Here is a 20,480-nt window from a genome sequence, read left to right as displayed (position 1 = left end):
CTCCATTGCCATGACTGTTTTTCAAATCATAAATAAACACTGACCGCTTAAAACAAGCCTCCTATTGATGTTTGTCTGTAGTTGAATGAAGTACAACACATTTTAACCCAATACCAGAAGCTTAAAGGAACAGGCCACTGTTTTTACATACTGAGGTATGTTCTTTTCTGAGCTTAGACGAGTTGATGTGTACCTGTCTGGTCTTTGTGCGTGCGCTCAGTCACGCACAAAGACCAAAGATGTTGTTAGCATTTAGCCTCTCCTCCTCTCCTCTATGGGGCCAAAGGGGGTGAAGTTAGAATCGACCAAGCTCTTCCACATTTCCACTATTTTAATACAGTTACGTGCTTAGTTACACGAGTCTAGTTACACAAAATGAAACATGTTGATTTTCTAAGCGGATAAAAAGAGGAACTATATTGTGAGGCGTAATAACACCTTAGGAGCGCTTGGACATCCGCGCAGTAAAGTCAAGATAATACGCTTGGCCGCTTCTAACTTCTGGAGTGTTCTTCCCTGGTGCAAAAATTAACCTCTTAACCCCCACCTGAACCGTTGTTTTCTCCAGTTTGACTTTAACGAAATCGAAAAGCGTCTTGGAAAATAAAGTGTCAAATAGCAACAAAAAACGAGGCAAGAAAACGCAACAAAAGAGCAACAAAAAAACGTGACGACAAAGTGCCAAAAACGCAATCAGTTTCGTAGGTCTTAGCTTTCAAATGAGGTGTTACACTGGCCTTTAGGCTGTTGCCTTATTAAAATACATCCATGGTTGTAGCCTTTTAGATTTGGGCAAAGCTGAACTGGAGAAAATGCACTCGGTTAAGGCGGGGGTTAAGAGGTGGCGTTGCTGCGTTCAGCCACTAGGGGCGCTGTGATGCTGCTACGGCGGAAGTTGCGTCTCTGGTCACATCTTTGTTTTGACCTTTTACCTTCCATGCTGTTTGTGGCAGCGAAGTGGGGAAAAAACGTGGTTTGGATTTCTTGATTTGTTATAAAATACAGTCTGCAGCACTACACTCACATGGTTTCTTCATAACGGATGCAATAAATCTCCAGCCAACTCCGGTAAAAGGTAAAGTCATCGCCTTATTCAACCGTGTCGGCTTGTTTACATCCCAGATCCTACACTGGCCATGTCGTGTTCTTCAGTTTTTAAAAATAATAAATCAAGTGAACTGCGTTGTGTTGCAGATGGGGAAGCCACCGAAAAAGAGGAATCTCGCCGACAAAGTTCGCAAGGCCAAGACCGTCACTGAGATCAAGAACAACCCGTTTGAAGTGAAAATTAACAGGAAAAAGTTTGATGTTTTGGGAAGAAAGACTAAACATGACGTCGGTCTGCCAGGGGTCTCTCGGTCCAAAGCCATCACAAAAGTAAGCCTTCAGCACTAAAAACACAAGATAGATTTACATTTTTAAGTTGTAATAGAGTTCGGGAATGTGTTGGCATATCGCAAAGCATCATGGGATTAGCAGCAATTATAAACTAATGGAGATTTTAACAGTTAAAATACTGGTGGTATTGTTCACATCTAAACACTTGGACACTACAGCGAGTTGGATGTATTTACCAGCAGTAACTCCACGGCATTTTTCTCCACTTTTTATACTTTGATTTTTTAATTATTATTATTATTATTTATTAATATGTGCAATATAAATATAACAAATGTGGAAGGAATGTTCTGTATTACAAATTGTTAAGTCAGAGCAGAACATAAACAAAACATAAGAGAAAAAAAAAGTGAAATGCAATACTAGAGGTTGCTTATTAAAGGAATAAGCCACTGTTTTTACATACTGAGATATGTTCTTACCTTAGCTTTGACGAGTTCTTTAGGACCTGTCTGGTCTTCACCCGGGGCTTCAGTCACGTAAACACAGCACAGACGGCGTTAGCATTTAGCCTCTCCCCCTCTCCTCTATAGCTCCAAAACAGGTCAAGATAGAAGCTACCAAGCTCTTCCACGTTTTCCCTTTTTTAAATATGGTTACGTGAAGTGTTAAATCCGCGCAGTAATCTTCACTTTACTGTGCGGATGCCAAATTACATCTGGTATTATTACGGCTTACAATATAGTTCCCCCTTTTATTCACTTAGAAAATCCACATTGTTTAATTTTGTGTTATTATACTTTGTAGTGCAACACTTCACGTAACCATATTTAAATAGGGAAAACGTGGAAGAGCTTGGTAGCTTCTATCTTGACCTGTTTTGGAGCTATAGAGGAGAGGGGGAGAGGCTAAATGCTAACGCCGTCTGCGCTGTGTTTACGTGATTGAAGGCATGGGTGAAGATCAGACAGGTCCTAAAGAACTCGTCAAAGCTAAGGTAAGAACATATCTCAGTATGTAAAAACGGTGGCCTGTTCCTTTAAGTCCAGATCATCAATGATATTTTTGTGGCTCACATCAGCATTTTTTTCCATGAAGGATACAGAGGAGAAAAATAAAGACAGTTCTTTGTGAAAAGTGACAAATGATGGTCTTGTTTTTAAGAATCTGCATTTGTGGATGAAGAATTTACCCATTACTATGATAACATTTATAACAAGAAAATTCCCCAAATTATGTCATGCTTGAAAAGTCCTGTAAATTGGGAATCGTCGGGAAAAGCCAATAATGGATGTCGTCCCACAATACTAACATGCAATCATAAAACAAGTGTTCTGTAGATTCGCTATTTACATCACAGAAAGTACAACAGTTGTCTTCCCACCCAAAACGATGTTGAAGGAGGTCTTTGGACGAGTAAATGCCCGAAAGTACTTTAAAGTGAACTTCCTTGGCCTTTGGGGGAATGGGAAATTTCAAATAGTTTGATCTGATTTTTTGTTTCTCATTTTGTATTGAAATTGAATTTGGGTTTGAGATGAAAGGAAAAAGGTTCTTAGTGAAGAGGTTTCGAATTTTACAGTTTGTAATATTTGGAGAAGTAATGTTAATTCCATTTACCAAAAGCTTAGGAAGACACAGGGATTTACAGCTAGGATTAGTAAACAAGAAGGAAACTCTAGACAATATATTTTGGGGTATGGCCTGAGTGATTTTTGTAATTTCCACTTTTTTAGCTAATGTTAGTCAATGGGAAAATGTATGCTAACAGCTGCCAATATGGCGGATCTCCATGGTAACTGGATTTTCCCGAACGCGACATCAGCTGGAGGCAGGAAGTGATCAAGAGAAATAAGATTAACCTAAAACTGGCGATTATAAGTGTAAAACTACAACCGAAAATGTGGTCCTGTTGTGGCTTAAGGTGCAAGAACAAGAGGAATGACATTTGAGACGATAAAATTAGGTTTATCTGATATTTCCAACAACAGTTAGACATTTGCTTATCGTTACTATGACAACAGCTGCAATGGAAATAGATAGGAATCTAGCTTCCCGCCTCCAGCGAATGTTTACAAACAATTAAAAGGTCTATATTATTATTATCAATGAATGTCAGTCATGCAATTAAAATAACTCATTTGATTTTTGTTTCAGAGAAAAGAAACGTTATTGAAGGAATATAGGCAGAAAAACAAAACTAGTAAAATAATTGACCGACGATTGGGAGAGTATGACTCCAAGATGGCTCCAGAGGACAAAATCCTACAGAGGTTTGCTATGGAGCGACAGGTCAGTTGTATAGTTGTGATCATTGTTATTCTTCCTTTTCATTGTTTACACCATATTTGCTCTTTTCTCCCAGCGTTCTCATGACAAGAAAGATATGTACAACCTAAATGAAGAAGAAGAGCTCACTCATTATGGACAATCGTTGGCTGAAATTGAACAGTTGAATGATGCGGTTGGAAGTGATGATGAAACGGAAGAAAAGGGTTTATTGTCAGGTGCTTTGATTTTTATTTGCACGTAAATTGTGGAAGCACTAATTGAGTAGTATTTCTCCCTCACTCTACAAAATGTCAACAAATATTTCCTTTTTTTCTAGCTGAACTGACTGCCTCACACTTTGGTGGCGGAGGTCTGCTCAGAAAGAAAACCTCGGGGGAGCAGAAAGATGAGGATGGCGGTCAGAGAGCCAAATCCAGGCAAGAACTTATTGAAGAACTCATCCAGAAGTCCAAACAGGAAAAGGTAAGAGAGGTTTGTTATCTGACATGAATGATGTTCTAATAAATGATTTGTTGCTGTTTTGGTTCTCAGCGTGAAAGACAAGTGCAGAAAGAAGAGGCACAGGAGCTGACAGAGAAACTGGATCAAGAGTGGAAGAGTATTCAAGCTCTGATGGTGAAAAAAACGTCAACAGGAGATCAAGCTGATAAACCGCAGGACAAACAAAAGGTCATTTTTGTGAAGATTATGTTTTCTTCTCTGTTTTCTGTACCGAGCAACCAACGGATCGAACTCATTTCTCAGAAACGGGACACGGTTCACGGTCACGATTTGTAATGCGCCGCACACGTTTAGGAATAGGTTTGCTATGTGTCTGGAGAATGTTCTACCAATGGAGGGGAAAATGTAAACCTGTAAAATATAAGCTGTAACCTTTTACTAAAATATGTGTTAATTTTGGTTGTTCTGTTTCAGCTGGAAGAGTATGACATGATGGTGCGAGAGCTTGGCTTTGAGATGAAAGCTCAACCATCAGAGAAAATGAAAACCCCGGAAGAGATTGCCAGAGAGGAGAGGGAAAAGCTACAGAAATTAGAAGTGTGTATTCACAAATGTGTCTTTTGTCTTATCTTTGTCGCTTTTATGCCACGAGCGTCGTCTTTTCCATATGTATTTGTAGGCTGAGAGGCTGAGGAGAATGATGGGAGAGGAGGAAGTACGTGATGTTGCCCAAAGGCAAAGCCAAACCCACATGTCGGCCGATGACCTGAACGATGGCTTTATTTTGGATAAGAACGACCAACAAACCCTGTCCTATGACGTAAGAGAACTGAGTCGTGATGTTAAGTCTCACTTTTACTCCAAGGTTCAGTAACAGATGACATGTTTTCTTCCAGGACGGAAAGTGGAACATCACAGGGGCGAGTGAAGAGGAAGAAGAAGACGACGGTGATGAGGAACCAGGAGATAGTGGTGAGGAGGCGCAGTCCGATGCAGAGGAGGATGAGGAAGAGGTTGATGCAGAAGAAGAGGAGGAGGGGGAGGAGGAGCAAGAAGATGAAGATATTAGTGATGACGAGGAGGAGAGGGAAGATGGTCACTCAGATCTGGAGTCAGAGCAAAGTGATGCTGAAGATGAAGCCCCTCAGGAAGAGGCCAAACCTAAGAAGATATTGAGCAAAGAAGAGCTGAAGGCCCAGCAAGACGCGGCTAAAGCTGAACTTCCATACACATTTGCAGGTGATTGTTAAATTAAAGTCTGTTTGTTTTTTGTTTTTTTAACAGCAATGGCGAATAAACTCAGTGTATGCTTAATATTCTACAGCCCCTGAGAGTTACAATGACTTAAAAGACTTGCTCCGTGGTCACACATCGGAAAACCAGCGACTCATTGTGGCTCGAACTCAGAAATGCAACCACCCCAGTTTAGCTGCAGGAAACAAGCTCAAGCTGCAGGTACAGTTGAACCTCTTTAAGTGAAACGACAGTCTGTTCTGTATTTAAACTAAGCTTCATTCAATATTTTTGCAGAAACTCTTTGGATTTTTGTTAGACTACATTGGAGATTTGGCCACAAAAACCCCTCCTGATTTAGCCACTGCTGATAAACTCATACCGTAAGAGCACAGAGTTGAAATCCTCGCCTGTTTGGATATAACATTTTCACCTCGTCTTTTTTTTTTCTTCTTCATTGTGCAGGGAGCTGTATGGTTTATGCCAGATGTTTCCTGACACCGCCTGTAAGTCACTGCAGCGCATCCTTGGAGATGCAGCTCACGGCATGGAGGAGGTGCTTGAGGACAAAGGTTATGCTCCTTTGCCAACACTTGACATGGTATGAAACCGTAATTTTGTTTTGCCCAATTTAAAGCTCCACATAACATGAACACAAGCTTTTTTTTTTACCTCTCAGCTGATCTACCTGAAGTTGACAGCGCAGTTTTTCCCAACCTCCGACTTTCGACATCCTGTCACTACTCCAGCGCTGTTGTACATCAGCCAGGCTTTAACCAAGGTGTGTTTTTCATTTTAAGCTTCACACATTTAAGCGTTAAAATGTGATTGTTTGGCTCCCCTCAGTGCCCAGTGAGGTCTCTCCAGGATGTAACGGTGGGCCTCGTGCTCGGCTGTCTGGCAGTGGAGTATATCTCCTTCTCGAAGCGTTTCCTGCCTGAGCTCGTCAACTTTCTCCTTGGAATCCTTCATGTGGCTGTGAAGGACAAAAAGTCTCTGGGTAACCACCACCACTGCATGTTTTTAAAACCTACATCAGTGCAAGAAATCTGTAACATTGCGACAGGCTTACACTGCTTACACTTTGGATTTTTTCACAGGCTATAATGTGGTGCCACCTTTTCGAGGCATTGGGAAGCACTGTGATCTGCTGGTGCTGTCAGACCCTGCCGCCTGCAACAGCTGGAGTAAGAGAGCCATGCCTCTGTCTGCGGTTCAGCATCTGGAACTAAGCAGTGAAGTCGACAAAGATCACCACAGGTACAATTCCACAGCACATCGATATTTTAAAGGGTTTTACTTCAAACTTTAAAGCACACGTCTTTATGTTTATCCACATGTGAAAATGCTCTCTGTAACCTTTTTGTGTCTGGTTTCAAGTCTCTAGTCGTTAAAAGAAAGAAAAGAAAAAGGGTCTTAAGTTATTCACATAGTCTTTTCCCCATTCTGTTCACTATATCAGTGATGTGTAGATGTTGGGTCAAATGTTTTTGCTCATAAACACCTTGAAAAAGCACCATTTCCATTTCGTTCCATGAGTGTTCCAAACTTTAAACTTAAATATCTCAGAACTGCTCAAACAGATAGAAACTTATAATTCTAAGGCGATGTATAGCCAGCCAGAAGTGGTCAATAGACGGCGTAATGTTTGTCTCTTTTATCCCCAGAGCAGACAAATGGAGGTGCAGTAAAAAGCATAAGCATCTAATAAAACTAGCATATAGTAAATTAAATGTCTTTACTCTGTGAAAAATAGGCCTGAGTACCGTTACATTTTTTTTTATAGTGATGCTTTAACGATACTTGGTTTTTGATACCGATCCCTGAACAATCATTTTTCCGGAACCTGTACAGAAATATTTGTCGTCTATGTAATTATACGTCTATGTAATTTTAAGTAATTATGTCATCCAAAACATTATTCCTTTTACATTTGTATCATTTATTTGAGGTGAAACAACCAATAACTTTCTTTACTGCTTGGAGGCATCAAAACTAGGTCTTTAAAGATATAATACATTTTTCGGTACCTGCTTTCAGTACTTTTTTTTTCAAGTAGTAGACCAGTGTCGACAGTACCCAGCCCCAGTGAGGAATTTAATGAACTGGGTCAAATATGAATGTTATGCTAAAGCAGAACTTGTTGACCTGAAAAAATCCTTTCCGTAGTCCCTCTGGGGGTAATACAAGTGTTGGTGTTGGTGATTGGGGGGGGGCTTTCATCTCCTCCTGGTGTCTCTGGCCAGAAAACCACGCCTGCAACTTTACCTGCTCCGGAGGCGCAATACACACTAATAGAATCATGAAGAAGAAGCTAACAGGCTAACAGGCAAAGCTAACTGTGGGCTAGCGCCACTTTAACAGCATTTACAGCCAAGTTTGAGTGACAAAAAATATTGTGTAGTTGAGTTTTGGCACAATGTACGATATCCTTCTCTCCTTTTGTCTTTTCTGTCAGTGTAGTATTTACTGTCACGAACAATTAATGTGATAAAAAAACGCAACATGCTACGAAACCTGCAGTGGCGCTTTTAGCCTCTGAGTTACTTGTTTTGTTTTTTTCAATCTTTGCCAAAGTACCGTAATCTGTTTTTGGTTTGAATAGTGGAAGGGAAGTCACACAATAATCAGCTTTATTGTTGCTCTGGCCTTTGGGATTTGTAAAACCATAAGATGGAGCATTGGCCTGTTTTTTTACCTGGACAGACGGTGTAGCTAATCGCTGATGGAATCACTCGTGTGATGAGTGGCTCGTGTGCTTTCACACAGCAGCTGGTGTGTGGGCACAAACCACACGACCCCCTCCAAACAAAACTCACTGAATCACAGGCGCTTTGCATGAGCGTATATTTTTATCTGTGCTCAACAAAATAGATTCTCAATCACGCCCCTAAATGGTGTCAACACAGCATTTATACAAGTTGAATTGTTCTGAAGTTCAATTGACAGCGCTATTTTTGTGTTGTTGTGTTTCTACCATTGATTATACTGTTTCTTTAGTATTTTCTCATATTTCTGAGATAATCCACATTGTCCAACTCTCTGTACATGTGGATTTCAAGACATTTGATAGTTTTCCCTCAGGTTTAACAATTTTAACAATAGTTAACAATGCAGATGCAGAGCAATTGTAAGATACTGACGGAGGGTTAACAGACATTTTGTATAAGGACATGCCTTCTATTGAAACTACAAAGTGTATTATACATATACCATGTTATGAAGCATACTTTTCTAACAAATCTCCTTTATTTCGATTTTTTTTTTATGAATTAGTTCCTAGAGGATAAAGTCTTTGTTCCCCTTTTCAATAATACCTGCCTGTTGTTCCTTATCAAATATACAGGAATCACAGACTAAATAGATATCCCTCTCTCTACATTCAGTCTGCTCTCATTGATTCTGAAAATAAGGTTTTCATCAGTTTAATAGTGACGTAGCAACACAGACCTGCTGTACTCTGCCCTCTGCTGGCCAAGCATGTTTCTGCATAGAACCGGTGACAAATAATTGAAAAGGCTTGTTTGAAAACCACTGAATTTTTTTTGCAGATTGTCCTGTTTATCGACCTGCTTAGACCTGGTGAAGAGGTGCTCTCTGTTCTACAAGGACCTTCCATCCTATGCAGACATTTTTAGACCATTCAAGACCCTGCTCTCCAATCACCTCCCAGTGCAGATGTTACCTGAAGTGCTGCATGTACGTACCACCAATGGACAAGATGAAAACAAACTCTTGCGTGTTGGTATTCACTCTAAATTGTTCCTTTTGATGTTTTAGGCACTTCACAGCGACATCCTGGAGGCCATTAGCAGCGCCACAGTGACGCGTGCTCCTTTGGTCTTTGAGAAGAAAAAGCCCATTCCTCTGAAGCTGCTCACGCCAAAGATAGTTGAAATGTAAGTGGTGATTCAGCCTCGTATATCTTTTCGACAGGTCTTCTCCTCCACTCAGGTGTTTGATCTTTTTTGTCAGATTGGACTATGGTAAGAAGCGTGGCAGCACCAGAGAGGAGAAGGAGAGGGAACGTCTCAAGCATAAGTATAAGAAAGAGTTTAAGGGTGCTTTGAGGGAGATCAGGAAGGACTCCCGCTTCCTGGCCAGAGAGAAGCTGAATGATGTCATGACAAAGTGAGTATAACCCATGTGACATTCGCTACACATGTTTTTTGATTTAATTCATTTTTTACTGATTATGTCTTGCCCCAACTTAACATATTTCATATCCTACTTTTCAGGGACTCTGAGAGGAAGAGAAAGGTGAAGGAGTTGCTGGGCAGTCTGGCCTCACAAGAGGGAGACTGGAAGGCCCTCAAGAGGAAAAAGAGAAAGTGACATGGATAATGGAAGTGTCCCTTTTTTGTATCATATTTGGAGTTGTTTTTTTTGTTTGTTTTTTTAAATAAAACTGAATAAAATTTTAATTTAACTGAACTGACTTTTTTCTACTAGCTTTAACTGACAGCACATTATGGATAGACTTTATAGATAATACTTTTGTATTTTAAGTGATGTTGTATGGTACAAATGTTTCATTAAACCTTAATCATAGTAAGTCTGAGACGAAGTGGGTTTTAATTCCACATTAATAATAATAATAATGATGCATTAGTCTTATATAGTGCTTTTTCAGATACTCAAAGTCGCTTTACAATTTTGTGCATTATTCATTCACACCGTACTGTGGTGGTAAACTACTGCTGTAGCCACAGCTGCCCTGGGGTAGACTGCCGGAGTGAGGCAACCAGTCTGCGCCATCGGCCCCTCCGACGACCACCGACCACTCACTCACTCACGACGTTCACCCAGGCTTCCAAACGGTCTCCCATCCAAGTACCAGCCAGGCCTCTCCCTTCTCTGCTTATGCTTTTCTTTTTGTTGACCTTCTAAAGCCTGTTTGCTACTCTAAGTCACAAAGTCTTCCTTTGTCTTTAAATATGTTAATAGTTCTAAAAAATAAACAGGCTCTGCAGGTAACCAGCAACGTGTCAGGACAAAGACTTCATCATCCATATTGAATCCATCAATGCGTTTTCTCTCAGCATCAGACGCTGAAATACATTTCTAGACCTGCAAGGCAGTTCTCCACACACTTCATTGTCAAGGACATCACGATAATTTACTGCATATATAAATGTATCTGTACATGGCTTATATAGTACCATGTGCTACATGTAGACACGTTATTGATGATGCTATCTGAGACATCTACCAAAGAATCGTTTTCACACAAACCCTCTTCATGTTTCTCATACTTTCTGGTTGTGACATAAATAAAACACTGAGGCCATTCCTGAAAACAGTTCATTAAAATCTACATTAAATATAGTAATTAATCATTTTTGTTTGCACATTACAGTAACCATGGCAACAGTTTGTACAGTTTCTTTTATTCAGCTTTGCTCTGAACAGTGATCCATGCTTTCCACATAGCAGTCTATGCTCAGAGGTTCCAAACAGCAAGTAGCTTAGCACTTAATAGTCCACCTAAACAGTGACAGTAAACCAGTAAAAATAGATTATCATTTTGCTTGACAGCAGTTACATTGTACATTTATATTGAGACACTTAGGTGCTTTCGGGTGTAGTATATTTCCATATTTGAGTTATTAAGAAAGCCACATGTGACAGCCGCAGAGACCAGGTGGTATCCTCAGTGGGAGGGAGGCACTGGGAACGACAGCTGGTGCGGACGCTGCACACCCTGAGACTCGGCTCAGGACTGATGTGCTGAAGGCACAGACAAACACACTCGCCATGACTGTTTTTACATCACACACTACACACACAGGAACAGGTACAGACTTCATCGAGACCAGACGAGGCACAACGGGACTTGGCAGAGCAACATGGAATGTTTCAGTGACAAATCTTCAGCTGGGACCATTTTAGTCATCAGTGTCCTCCTGAAAGACAGACATGTTTCCATACGTTGATAAAGGGTTAGTAATTAGTAATGTATGAATGTTATAGAAGGATAACCCTCTTACTTCTGTTGTCGCTTCAGGTGTGTCTGCGTCCACAGGTGACTCTGCTGCGTCCGGTACTGCTGCTGCATCATCATCAGTCCCCTAAGAGAAGAGGAGTGTGAGAGCACAGTCTACAACAAAACAAAAAGTAAAAGGTCCTGTTCATCCCTATCCCAAATCAAAAGCATGGGTGAGCTAAAAGAGACAAGTTAACCTGCTACTTGGCTTTCAAATTAGGGATCACACTGGCATATCGGCTGTAAAGCTCTCATGTCGATGCGCTGTGTGAGTTGGATATGCAAAAATAACTCGAACCTTATTTGTGTGAGCAAACAAATACAAACAAAGCCAATGTATGAAGCAGCCATTATGAAGGACAGGATCACTGAACATTATGCACCGTCTTTCAGGGCGATATGGCCCAAAGGTCACATCCCCATATATTTAGGTTGAATATCGATATACAATATATATCCCGATATTTTTTCCTGCAAAGTGAGAGCTGTGAAATGAAATGTTAGATCAAATACGAGTAGTTTTATTGAAAACGCACTATAAAATGTAAACATAAAACTGTATAACAAAGGTCCATAAGTTGCACATTTAAATAAAAAAAAAATCTAAGAAAAACAATGACCTGTTTTATTTTATAGGCTATTTTATCCGAGGGCAGCATTTATATATAAAGAGATAACAACATAAAGTGCTCAGTTTAAGATACACTTGTTTAAAAATCGGCTTGAGATTAACTTAATAGCTTATCTGAATTAATATCTCATTTAAAAATATGTCGATATATCTTAAATATGGATTTATCGCCCACTGTCTTTGTAGTGACCTTCTTAAAGGGCATATGACACATTAGACACAATTATTGCTAAAACATAGTTAACACAATTGTATTTAAGATTTTGCTAAAGATTGTTCCCAGCTTTCTTTAGTTCGACCATTTTTGTGATGTTTATAGTTTCACTTCCTTATTGGAAACCGACAGGAAGTGACATAGAAGAAGGTAAACCACTTTAAACTGTTGCCGTGCCAACCATGTTCTTCTATGTCACTTTCTGCCGGCGGCTTAGAAACTAAAATAAAAATAAAATAAATAACTGTGTGAGAATACAGTAGTGGCTGTAGCTAAGCCAAGTGTCGAGGTATATTCTCGGTCACTGCCATCAGAACACTTTAGTTTAGCCATTTTCATTCCGTTTATGACACACTGTATTATTAACTCATTAAAAGCTGAAGACAATGCGATGAATTGTCTTCAGTCGTGCTTAGCAACTTCACGCCGCTCTCACACCCAATGACGAATGACAGCAGCAAATAAATGAGGTAAACACCGAGATGAGCAGATTCATCTAATGTAATGGCCACCCCGGCATCCTGACAGCTTCTGTTTGCTACTTTGTGTGTGCGTAGATGGCCTTTCAACCTAGCATACATTTTTAAAATCAAGTGAATATTAATGACATTTATTGCTAGTCTGGATTGCTGAAGATGGTGAATGATAACAGGCCATCACTGTGTTGCTGTAAACCCACATAGAACGTCTCCTCACGTCTGTCTCTGTCTAACTCAAAGGGTTCCTTTTGTTCCGTTTGTTTGGTCGTCCATTTTGCTCTGTGTCTCTTAATGAGGCTGGTCTCACTCCAGGTGGAATTGTGTCAGCAGCAACTACACTTGGGGCAGGGATAGTCTTTATCTGCATATGGAGTAGGAGCGAGAAAAACACACCGCCGTACGTTTGAAAAGTGCTAAACCTTAAGGACAAAGCTAAAGAGAATAGGAGTTCAATTGCACCTCTCCCTTTTCCAGAACAAAACTAAAGTTGAGTCGATTTTATCATTAATTAGATCTGTTCATTAAACACTGTCTGCTCCACAAAGAGATTTGTTACTTTTTCTAATGGCATTCACTAAGTAGTATTATAGAATTCAACATTATTCTTTCAAACTGGAGCTAATTAAAGGAAATCTATGTCTCAAGAGAATCTGCAACAGCAGATACCGACATGCTCCGTGGCTAATTAAGATACAGGAAATTGAGCAGATCAACAAACGTTTACGGTGTCCTGAGAAATGAGTTGTCAGGAAAGGATTTAACCCTTTAACCATTCAACCATTGTGTGAGCCTGAATGTAATTTGCATACCCTTTTTGACTATTTCAAAGAATATAAAAGATATCTTAGTTTGTAATTATGTGAAGCCATTTATGCTCAAGCAACTGAGTTTACTCTTTTTAAATCATAATAAAAAAGAAACTTCCAAAATAACCCTGATCAAAAGTTCACATACTTGGCCTGATAATATGCGCTAAAACGTCAGCTGAAATACAGGAGTCCCTGAAAAGAGTGGCATAGTGGTTTCGAGATGCACTGATGACTGAGCCATGCCGCCAGAAGAAAGCCATTACACTACACAAATGCCACAAAGTATCCACTTACAATACGCCAAACAGCACAGAGACAAGCCTCAACATTTCTGAAACAGTGTCATTTGGAATCATGAAACCAAAATGAGACTTTTTGGCCCAAACCATAAACGTTACATTTGGAGGAGTCCAGATGGCCTGTGCTGAACGGGGCACCATTCCTGCAGTGAAACATGGAGCTGGATCACTGATGTTTTAGGGATGTGTGAGCTACAGGGGACTAGGTGAAAACAGATTTCAGGATGAAAGCAGCATCTTATTAAAGAATACTGGGCGAAAAGTGTCACTCATCAGCCTGGAGCTGCACATGGGATGCACCATGACAACGCTCCAAAGCACAAGGCCTTGTCGACCTCTCATTGGCTACAGCAGAATAAAGTGAAGGCTCTGGAATGGCCATCTCAGTCTCAGCCTCAATATCATTGAGCCACTCTGGGGAGATCTCAAACATGCAGTTCATGCAGGACGGCCCAGGAATTTGCAGGAACTGGAGGCTTTTTGACAAGAAGAAAGGCCAGTTTTACCATCCGAGGAAATAAAGAGGCTCATCCACTGCCACAAAATAATCAAAGCTGTCGTTGATGTTAAAGGGGGAAATACACTGTATTAAGAACTGTGGTTTATAAAATTTTGATCAGGGTCTGTTTGGTAGTTTCTTTTTTCATTGTGATTTAAACAGAGCAAACTTAGTTGTTTCACCACAAATGGCTTCACACAACCATTAACTTCTAGCTATCTAGTCAAAAAAGGTCATTTTCAGTGGGTTGTGGAATAAATCGTATTGCACGTTTTTGACGGCCTTATGATCAAACCTTGAGTCAGTAGAGCTCTGAGAGACGATAAACTTAGCACAATCCACAACAATGGAAAAACCCAAGATGCAAAAATGTGTGAAAAGGGAAAAGTATTTCACTCGGATACGAAAATCATGAAACTGTTGAAACATTAATGATGAATTGTTATTTACTTGTTTAGCTGGATCCTTCTTGACCAGTCCCGTGGCTGCTGCGATAGTGCCGGCGCTCTCCACAGTTTTGTGGGCCACAGCTGCAACCCCGGTAGCAACAGCTCCGCCCATCTGAGACACTCCAGTCACCGTCTTACCAGCAACTTTAGGACAAGAAGAAGAAGAAGGAGGAGGAGAAGGAGAAGAGGAAGAGGAAGAGGAAGAAGAAGAAGAAGAAGAAGAAGAAGAAGAAGAAGAAGAAGAAGAAGAAGAAGAAGAAGAAGAAGAAGAAAGAAAAAGAAGAAAGAAGAAAGAAGAAAGAAGAAGAAGAAGAAGAAGAAGAAGAAGAAGAAGAAGAAGAAGAAGAAGAAGAAGAAGAAGAAGAAGAAAGAAAAAGAAGAAAGAAGAAAGAAGAAAGAAGAAAGAAGTGGGAGTGGGAGTGTTATTAGACCAGCCGTAGAGCTCAACAGACAAGGCTCAACCCCTGGAGCCAGGAACAAAACTAAGATCTAAATCTAAATAGCTGTAGGGTTTCACCTCAAATTCTTAATATTTGAAATTTTCAGAAAGTCTCTTGAGATTTAGAACGGGATTTCCGGCACCGGGCGGAGCCTCCACTGTGGAGATATTCCCTACAGATTTAACGTCCCTCGACAAATTCCATACCAGACCAGTTCGACCAAAATAAACTGGTGACATACAATCTAAACGTGCTCATACTAAGTGGGTAGAATCTAATGCTCTGATGCCAAATCCTGCTCATTAGAGGTGACATGTCAACGCCCTGCAGAAGCATGTGAAACATATTGTCCTGAAGCAACTGCAAAACCCTCACCAAACACATCAGCTCAAGTTTGCATGAATGCGGTTTCAAATGTTCAATTAAATGGTGCTGTATAAAAGACAAAGGGCCAATACATTTACTGCTAGAATGCACTTGTAATTGTGCTCATTTCAAGGTCTGGTTTAATGATATTTCCTTTACATCCTTGTATTGTTAATTGATGTTATTTCCTTGAATATACTGCTTTACTTGACAGAATCTATAGAGAAATGGTCAGAATGAAGCTGCTTGATAAATGTGAATGATAAGGGTTTGAACACGTCGTCATCTACAGCCGACGCCTTGGGCCCAACAGCCAGTAGTTCGTTCAGCCCTAACTCGCTCGACAGAAATCTGAGCCACAACAATGGGGCACATTTACTTCCCTGAAAACTCTCGGCGGAATTCTGCATGTGTGTAACCAATAAACACAACGCCGGGCGCCCACGGGGAGTAATCGAACAGAAATATGACACCGAGTGAATTGGTTCTCGCCTCTGCTTTGACACAAAACACCGACTGATTTGATTTGAATTTAGTTTTAGTCCAGTCTTTATGGAAATAAATGTGTTGATCATGTAAATAACGCCACAGCAAAGTGGGAAAAACACATTAAGGTCCTCTTTATGTGTTTCCAATGCAAATATCAGCTGACAAACATTACATCAAATACCCTTTCTAAGTAAAAGATTCATCCGGACTGGAGAATAGTATGGATGATCAGAAAACATGTGCACGGTAGTCAACCAAAGTATGCAGTTTCCTAAACTCACTAAATGAAAGTAGCAATTTTCACACCAGCTTATTATGATGCAATACTCAGTATTTATCTGGGCGTGGGACATTTCATGCCATAATTCCTGAATAAAGGCACATCCAACACTAATCACAGTAAAAAAGCACACTCATTGGAGTAAAGTCTGCGTTACCTGTTGAGACTCCATCCATAGTCTTTGATCCTGAAACACAATGAATACTTAATGAATTCACATCCCCCTGTGTGTGTCCTTGTATATCCCCCCCCACTAAAGGACCCACTGGCACCAACAATGGCAGCACACCCACCTACAAACATCACCCCGTCTTTCGTGGCCCCGGCGGCTTCAGTCACTCCCTGCTTGGTTTTCTCCGCCGCTAAAGCGACTCCATCCTTGGCTTTGGTGAGACCCTTCATTATCGCGTCCATGTCTGCTTGATTGGCTCCGAAATAACGCACTCGCACGCAGAGACACGCAGCTGTGGGGCGAAATGAGAGAAAGCACCCGTGTCACATTTTTTGTTTTAATACACAGAGCAATGGTACAATTGGTGGTGTTTAATCCTCAAATAATGATTGTCCTAATCCCTCATGTGAGCAGCTTTCGCGTCCACTGAAATCCCACCTGTAGGAATTGCACATCCGAAGTACCAAGACCATCCGCCCGCCTGTTAGTAAACTTACGCACGCAAACCCCATTTTTTTAAAGGAAAGAGAACCCGGAGAGTGATAAGACAATGATGTACGCACCTGTTTGCTTCAACTCTGAGGAGAAATTTCCGGAATGACACAACGAGCCACGAACGCCGAAGACGAGCGGCAAAACCTGTTTATTGTTTCAAAACTACTCCGCTCATCCACTGTGTGCCGTGGAGGGAGTAGGACAGACGAGCAGACGGAAGGGCGCACCGGGTTGGACAGACACCTCCTAGCCCTTTATACGCCTCCTGACGGACGGGGAAGCGGGGAAGAAGAGCGCAGAGGAGCAATGGGAGAGCGTGATGCTACTCCCGTATCCAACACACACACAGGCGTATTGTTATGGAGGCGCCCGGTGCGTAAAGGCGACACTGCAATTAGCTGTGCACCTCGAAATGTCTGACTTCATTAGTGTGTGGACGTGCAACATGCAGGGACTTGACAAGTGACTTTGAAGTTCCCATATGTAATGAAAGAATCCACACGCGCGCGCACACACCCTATAGGTTACGTAGCGGTTTTCTGTGGGTGGGTTATTCTCTACACTCTTCTGCGTGTAGGTGCAGCGGACGCTTTGGCCTTGTCAATGCACCTGTCAATTAAAGACGGTGTTAAAGCACCATGGTCACGTGTTCCCACCATTTCAAGGTTCCCACGTGACAGAATGAACCACACAGTTACACTCTATTCACTCAATGCACTGTTGATTGTATCTGTTTTCTTGGAATTTATGCAACTGTGAAGCACTTTGAATTGCCTTCATGCATTAAGATCGCAGTTTCTCAAACACACTACTGTACAAGCAAACGGGGAGGTATGCGGGCAAGACTCACAGCTAAGCCACACATGCCCCCTGTTCTGACTGATGGACGTTCACAGGAGAATTAAACAGATTCATTGCTAAGCTCTTCCCAGAAGATGGTGAAGACTGTTGTGGAGCGGAGGGAGCTGCGCAGGAGGAGGAGCTGATCAGTGCAGGACACCACGCTCTGAAACAGGGACCCATGAGGCGCTGCACTGTTTCAGATGAGGCTGAAGGCAGCCAGGTTTTCTCCAGGTGCTATGGGTTCCCCGACCTCCAGAAACATGCTGGTCAGGTTGACCCACAGTGGCAGCGTGGCTCAGTCGCAGTGGCTCAGGACTAACAGTTGGTCAAGTGGTCAAATAAAGTCATTGGCCAGCCTCAGACCAGTTTGGACTTTCTGCATGATAGACAGTTAGAGAAGATGGCACGAAGCATCGCAAAAGACTCAGAGCATCCTTTGCACTCAGAGTTTCGATTGCTTCCGTCTGGTTTTTGATGCCAATGAGCCACACAAACCGTTTTAAGAAAAGCTTTGTTCCCGCTGCCCTTTCCTTTATGAACAAGTCTGGATCAAATTGGCCCTGACACGGCTTTTTTATCTTTGTTACTGTCAAGTGGCTTAAACTTCAGTTGTTTCTGTACCAAAGGCACATCCTGTTAGTATCTGGAGCACTTACAAGTTTTATATTTAAATATGTGTGATGTTTTATGTATGTATAATGTGTTTTAATGTGTCGACTAGTTCTCAGAATTGCAAGACGAATTTACCCAAGGGTACAAATAAATTAAATTAACCTAACCTAACCTAACCTAACCTAACCTAACCTAACCTAACCTAACCTAACCTAACCTAACCTAACCTAACCTAACCTAACACCTGAACACAATTTCGTAAATAAAGAACTTACTTATTATGATTACTAGTTATCACCCAGTGCATTCTCTGTCAGTCCTAGATCCAGACCAGTTAAGAGGATTTAGTCATGAGGTGCGTGCATGTCAGTGTGTGAATACAACCACAGGATGCACCAACCCCAGAGATAAGCTAACCTGTCTGCCATCTCCAGGTTAGAGCGCCTTCTAGTTTCTAAAAATATGTGTAAGATCTGTGTGAATGAAACACAACTTACATTTGTCGTCCCTAACCCTCATACCCCTAACACATGATCAGGGGCAGGGCAAGTAACTAAGTGTAATTAAACACTTAATATAATAACAAATGTCACAATATTGACGTAAATAGACTCTGAATATTTATTATATTTCCTTTATGTTAGGATTTATTATTAAGTTTTGGCTAGACATGGCTGGATCAAGGAACATATCGGTTCACATATTCCCTTTTTTATGCTGTGGTTCATGAACAATGCCTGTTGTCCATGATGATTCCAACCCTGGATGATTCCGCTTTCCACAAGGGAATTTACTGATTCTGAGCAGTATTTATTGATGAGGCAGCCATGAATGATTAAGGCTAACCTTGGAGGAAATGTGATTCTTTGACCTTAGGCTGTAATTGTCTGGGGTCTTCACTGACCATTATGTTTCTTCAGATCCAAAGTTAAATAGCATTCTTACTGTCCCATATCTGTGTGTATGTAAGGGTTTCTATTAAAATGGTAACATGCCTCGTGCGTCAGGACTGGATGGAGTATCATTTTTATGAACAAACCCCACAGATGGCAACGTGTCTACTACTGTTGCGTAAAATCCAATTGAGGGAGAGAACTGTTGCTGTTTTCTGCTTGTGAATCATCCCCCGTGGTCACTCTCACAGACTGATGAGATGCGGTGAGTAGAGGCTGCCTTTCAGAGAGGAATATCATTAAAATCTCATATTGAAAGTGCTTGTATTGATTTGCCAAAACAAATAGAAAAAAAAAAGGTGTGGCAACATTTGCAAATGTAATTTTAAGAAAAAAAGCTGTGATGTTTGTTGAAGTAATACATGGACAGTAGTTTTGTCTTTTACTCCTGACCCAACAGAGAAAAACCATCACTCTGCCCCTGCTGCCTATTCTCAGAAATGGCATTGTATGACTGTGGAAAAGGCAATGTGATTGTTTTAGTTGTAGAGGTGTCAACGTTGTCATGGAAGCAAACATTTACTGTGTTTCCAACCTTAGTCTCAATCTATTTGCAATTTCCAACATATTACACGTGTGATTACATATCGATCATACCAGCTCAATCTGACAGCACTGTCAGTCATGGCTATAGACCAGCACCATTATGGCCTGTGTCATTTATCAGCAGCTTCAGGGGACAAGTGGCCTCATTACAGAGAGCTGTGAGCCCAGGCGCACCAGGACATGCAGCCCACAGGCTCCATCAAACTACCAGCTTTAATAAGAGCTATGTCCTCTATTCTCTTTTTAACACTGAAAACATATGACACACATGAGGCTCGTCACCACCTGCTTTCACCACCAATGTGGACATTATGTTTGCCTGGACACTTCATTTGCCTGAACTGTCTTGTTTATTGTTTTGTTTTTTGCATTGGGCAAGAGAATTCACAATTCCTCTGTCAGCCAAATTTCAGACAAAATGATTGACGATGAAAACACTGAAAATATGTAACTACATACAGGGTACATGACTTATCCATGATAACATGCTCTGGTCTAAAATCTGACCATACACAGTGTCAGTCAAAGGTTTAGAAATTCAGATTCAGAAAACTTTATTGATCTTAAATGGGCAATTCATTTGAAGTAAACCTCAGAACATTTCACAAACAGTC

At 41.0% G+C, this 20,480-nt stretch overlaps 2 protein-coding genes across 2 annotated transcripts; one reads left to right on the top strand and one right to left on the bottom strand.

Moving 5' to 3' along the window:
* Positions 1 to 930: 930 nt before the first annotated feature.
* Positions 931 to 9,692, top strand: nop14 (NOP14 nucleolar protein homolog (yeast)). The gene is made up of 19 exons (XM_079552003.1): positions 931 to 1,075; positions 1,195 to 1,377; positions 3,496 to 3,630; positions 3,704 to 3,845; positions 3,947 to 4,092; positions 4,162 to 4,299; positions 4,546 to 4,668; positions 4,751 to 4,891; positions 4,968 to 5,310; positions 5,396 to 5,526; positions 5,602 to 5,687; positions 5,770 to 5,905; positions 5,984 to 6,085; positions 6,151 to 6,304; positions 6,405 to 6,564; positions 8,856 to 9,003; positions 9,085 to 9,203; positions 9,280 to 9,435; positions 9,543 to 9,692. The coding sequence occupies exons 2-19, from the start codon at positions 1,195 to 1,197 to the stop codon at positions 9,637 to 9,639; spliced, it is 2,640 nt and encodes an 879-aa protein (XP_079408129.1). The 5' UTR covers positions 931 to 1,075; the 3' UTR covers positions 9,640 to 9,692.
* A 1,376-nt stretch (positions 9,693 to 11,068) lies between these two features.
* On the bottom strand, positions 11,069 to 17,361 carry LOC306959674 (uncharacterized protein). Its single transcript, XM_079551850.1, has 6 exons — positions 16,981 to 17,361; positions 16,539 to 16,709; positions 16,403 to 16,432; positions 14,672 to 14,814; positions 11,295 to 11,375; positions 11,069 to 11,210 (listed from the first exon to the last, which is right to left on the bottom strand). The coding sequence occupies exons 2-6, from the start codon at positions 16,657 to 16,659 to the stop codon at positions 11,193 to 11,195; spliced, it is 393 nt and encodes a 130-aa protein (XP_079407976.1). The 5' UTR covers positions 16,660 to 16,709; positions 16,981 to 17,361; the 3' UTR covers positions 11,069 to 11,192.
* Between the last annotated feature and the right edge of the window lie 3,119 nt (positions 17,362 to 20,480).

This window comes from Gobius niger (genome assembly GCF_951799975.1).
Source record: "Gobius niger genome assembly, chromosome: 2".
Taxonomy (NCBI): domain Eukaryota; kingdom Metazoa; phylum Chordata; class Actinopteri; order Gobiiformes; family Gobiidae; genus Gobius; species Gobius niger.
The sequence above is the reverse complement of the archived record's forward strand: the minus strand, read 5'-3'. Positions and strand labels throughout refer to the sequence as shown.

Bases quoted from the DNA above. Each gene is read 5' to 3' on its own strand.
- nop14 (XM_079552003.1), top strand. From the start codon at position 1,195: ATGGGGAAGCCACCGAAAAAGAGGAATCTCGCCGACAAAGTTCGCAAG. The intron at 5,906-5,983 runs GTATGAAACCGT...TTTACCTCTCAG, and splicing joins CTTTGCCAACACTTGACATG to CTGATCTACCTGAAGTTGAC. The intron at 6,305-6,404 runs GTAACCACCACC...ATTTTTTCACAG, and splicing joins GAAGGACAAAAAGTCTCTGG to GCTATAATGTGGTGCCACCT.
- LOC306959674 (XM_079551850.1), bottom strand. From the start codon at position 16,659: ATGGACGCGATAATGAAGGGTCTCACCAAAGCCAAGGATGGAGTCGCT. The intron at 16,433-16,538 runs GTGGGTGTGCTG...ATTGTGTTTCAG, and splicing joins AGACGGGGTGATGTTTGTAG to GATCAAAGACTATGGATGGA. The intron at 14,815-16,402 runs GTAACGCAGACT...CTTGTCCTAAAG, and splicing joins TATGGATGGAGTCTCAACAG to TTGCTGGTAAGACGGTGACT.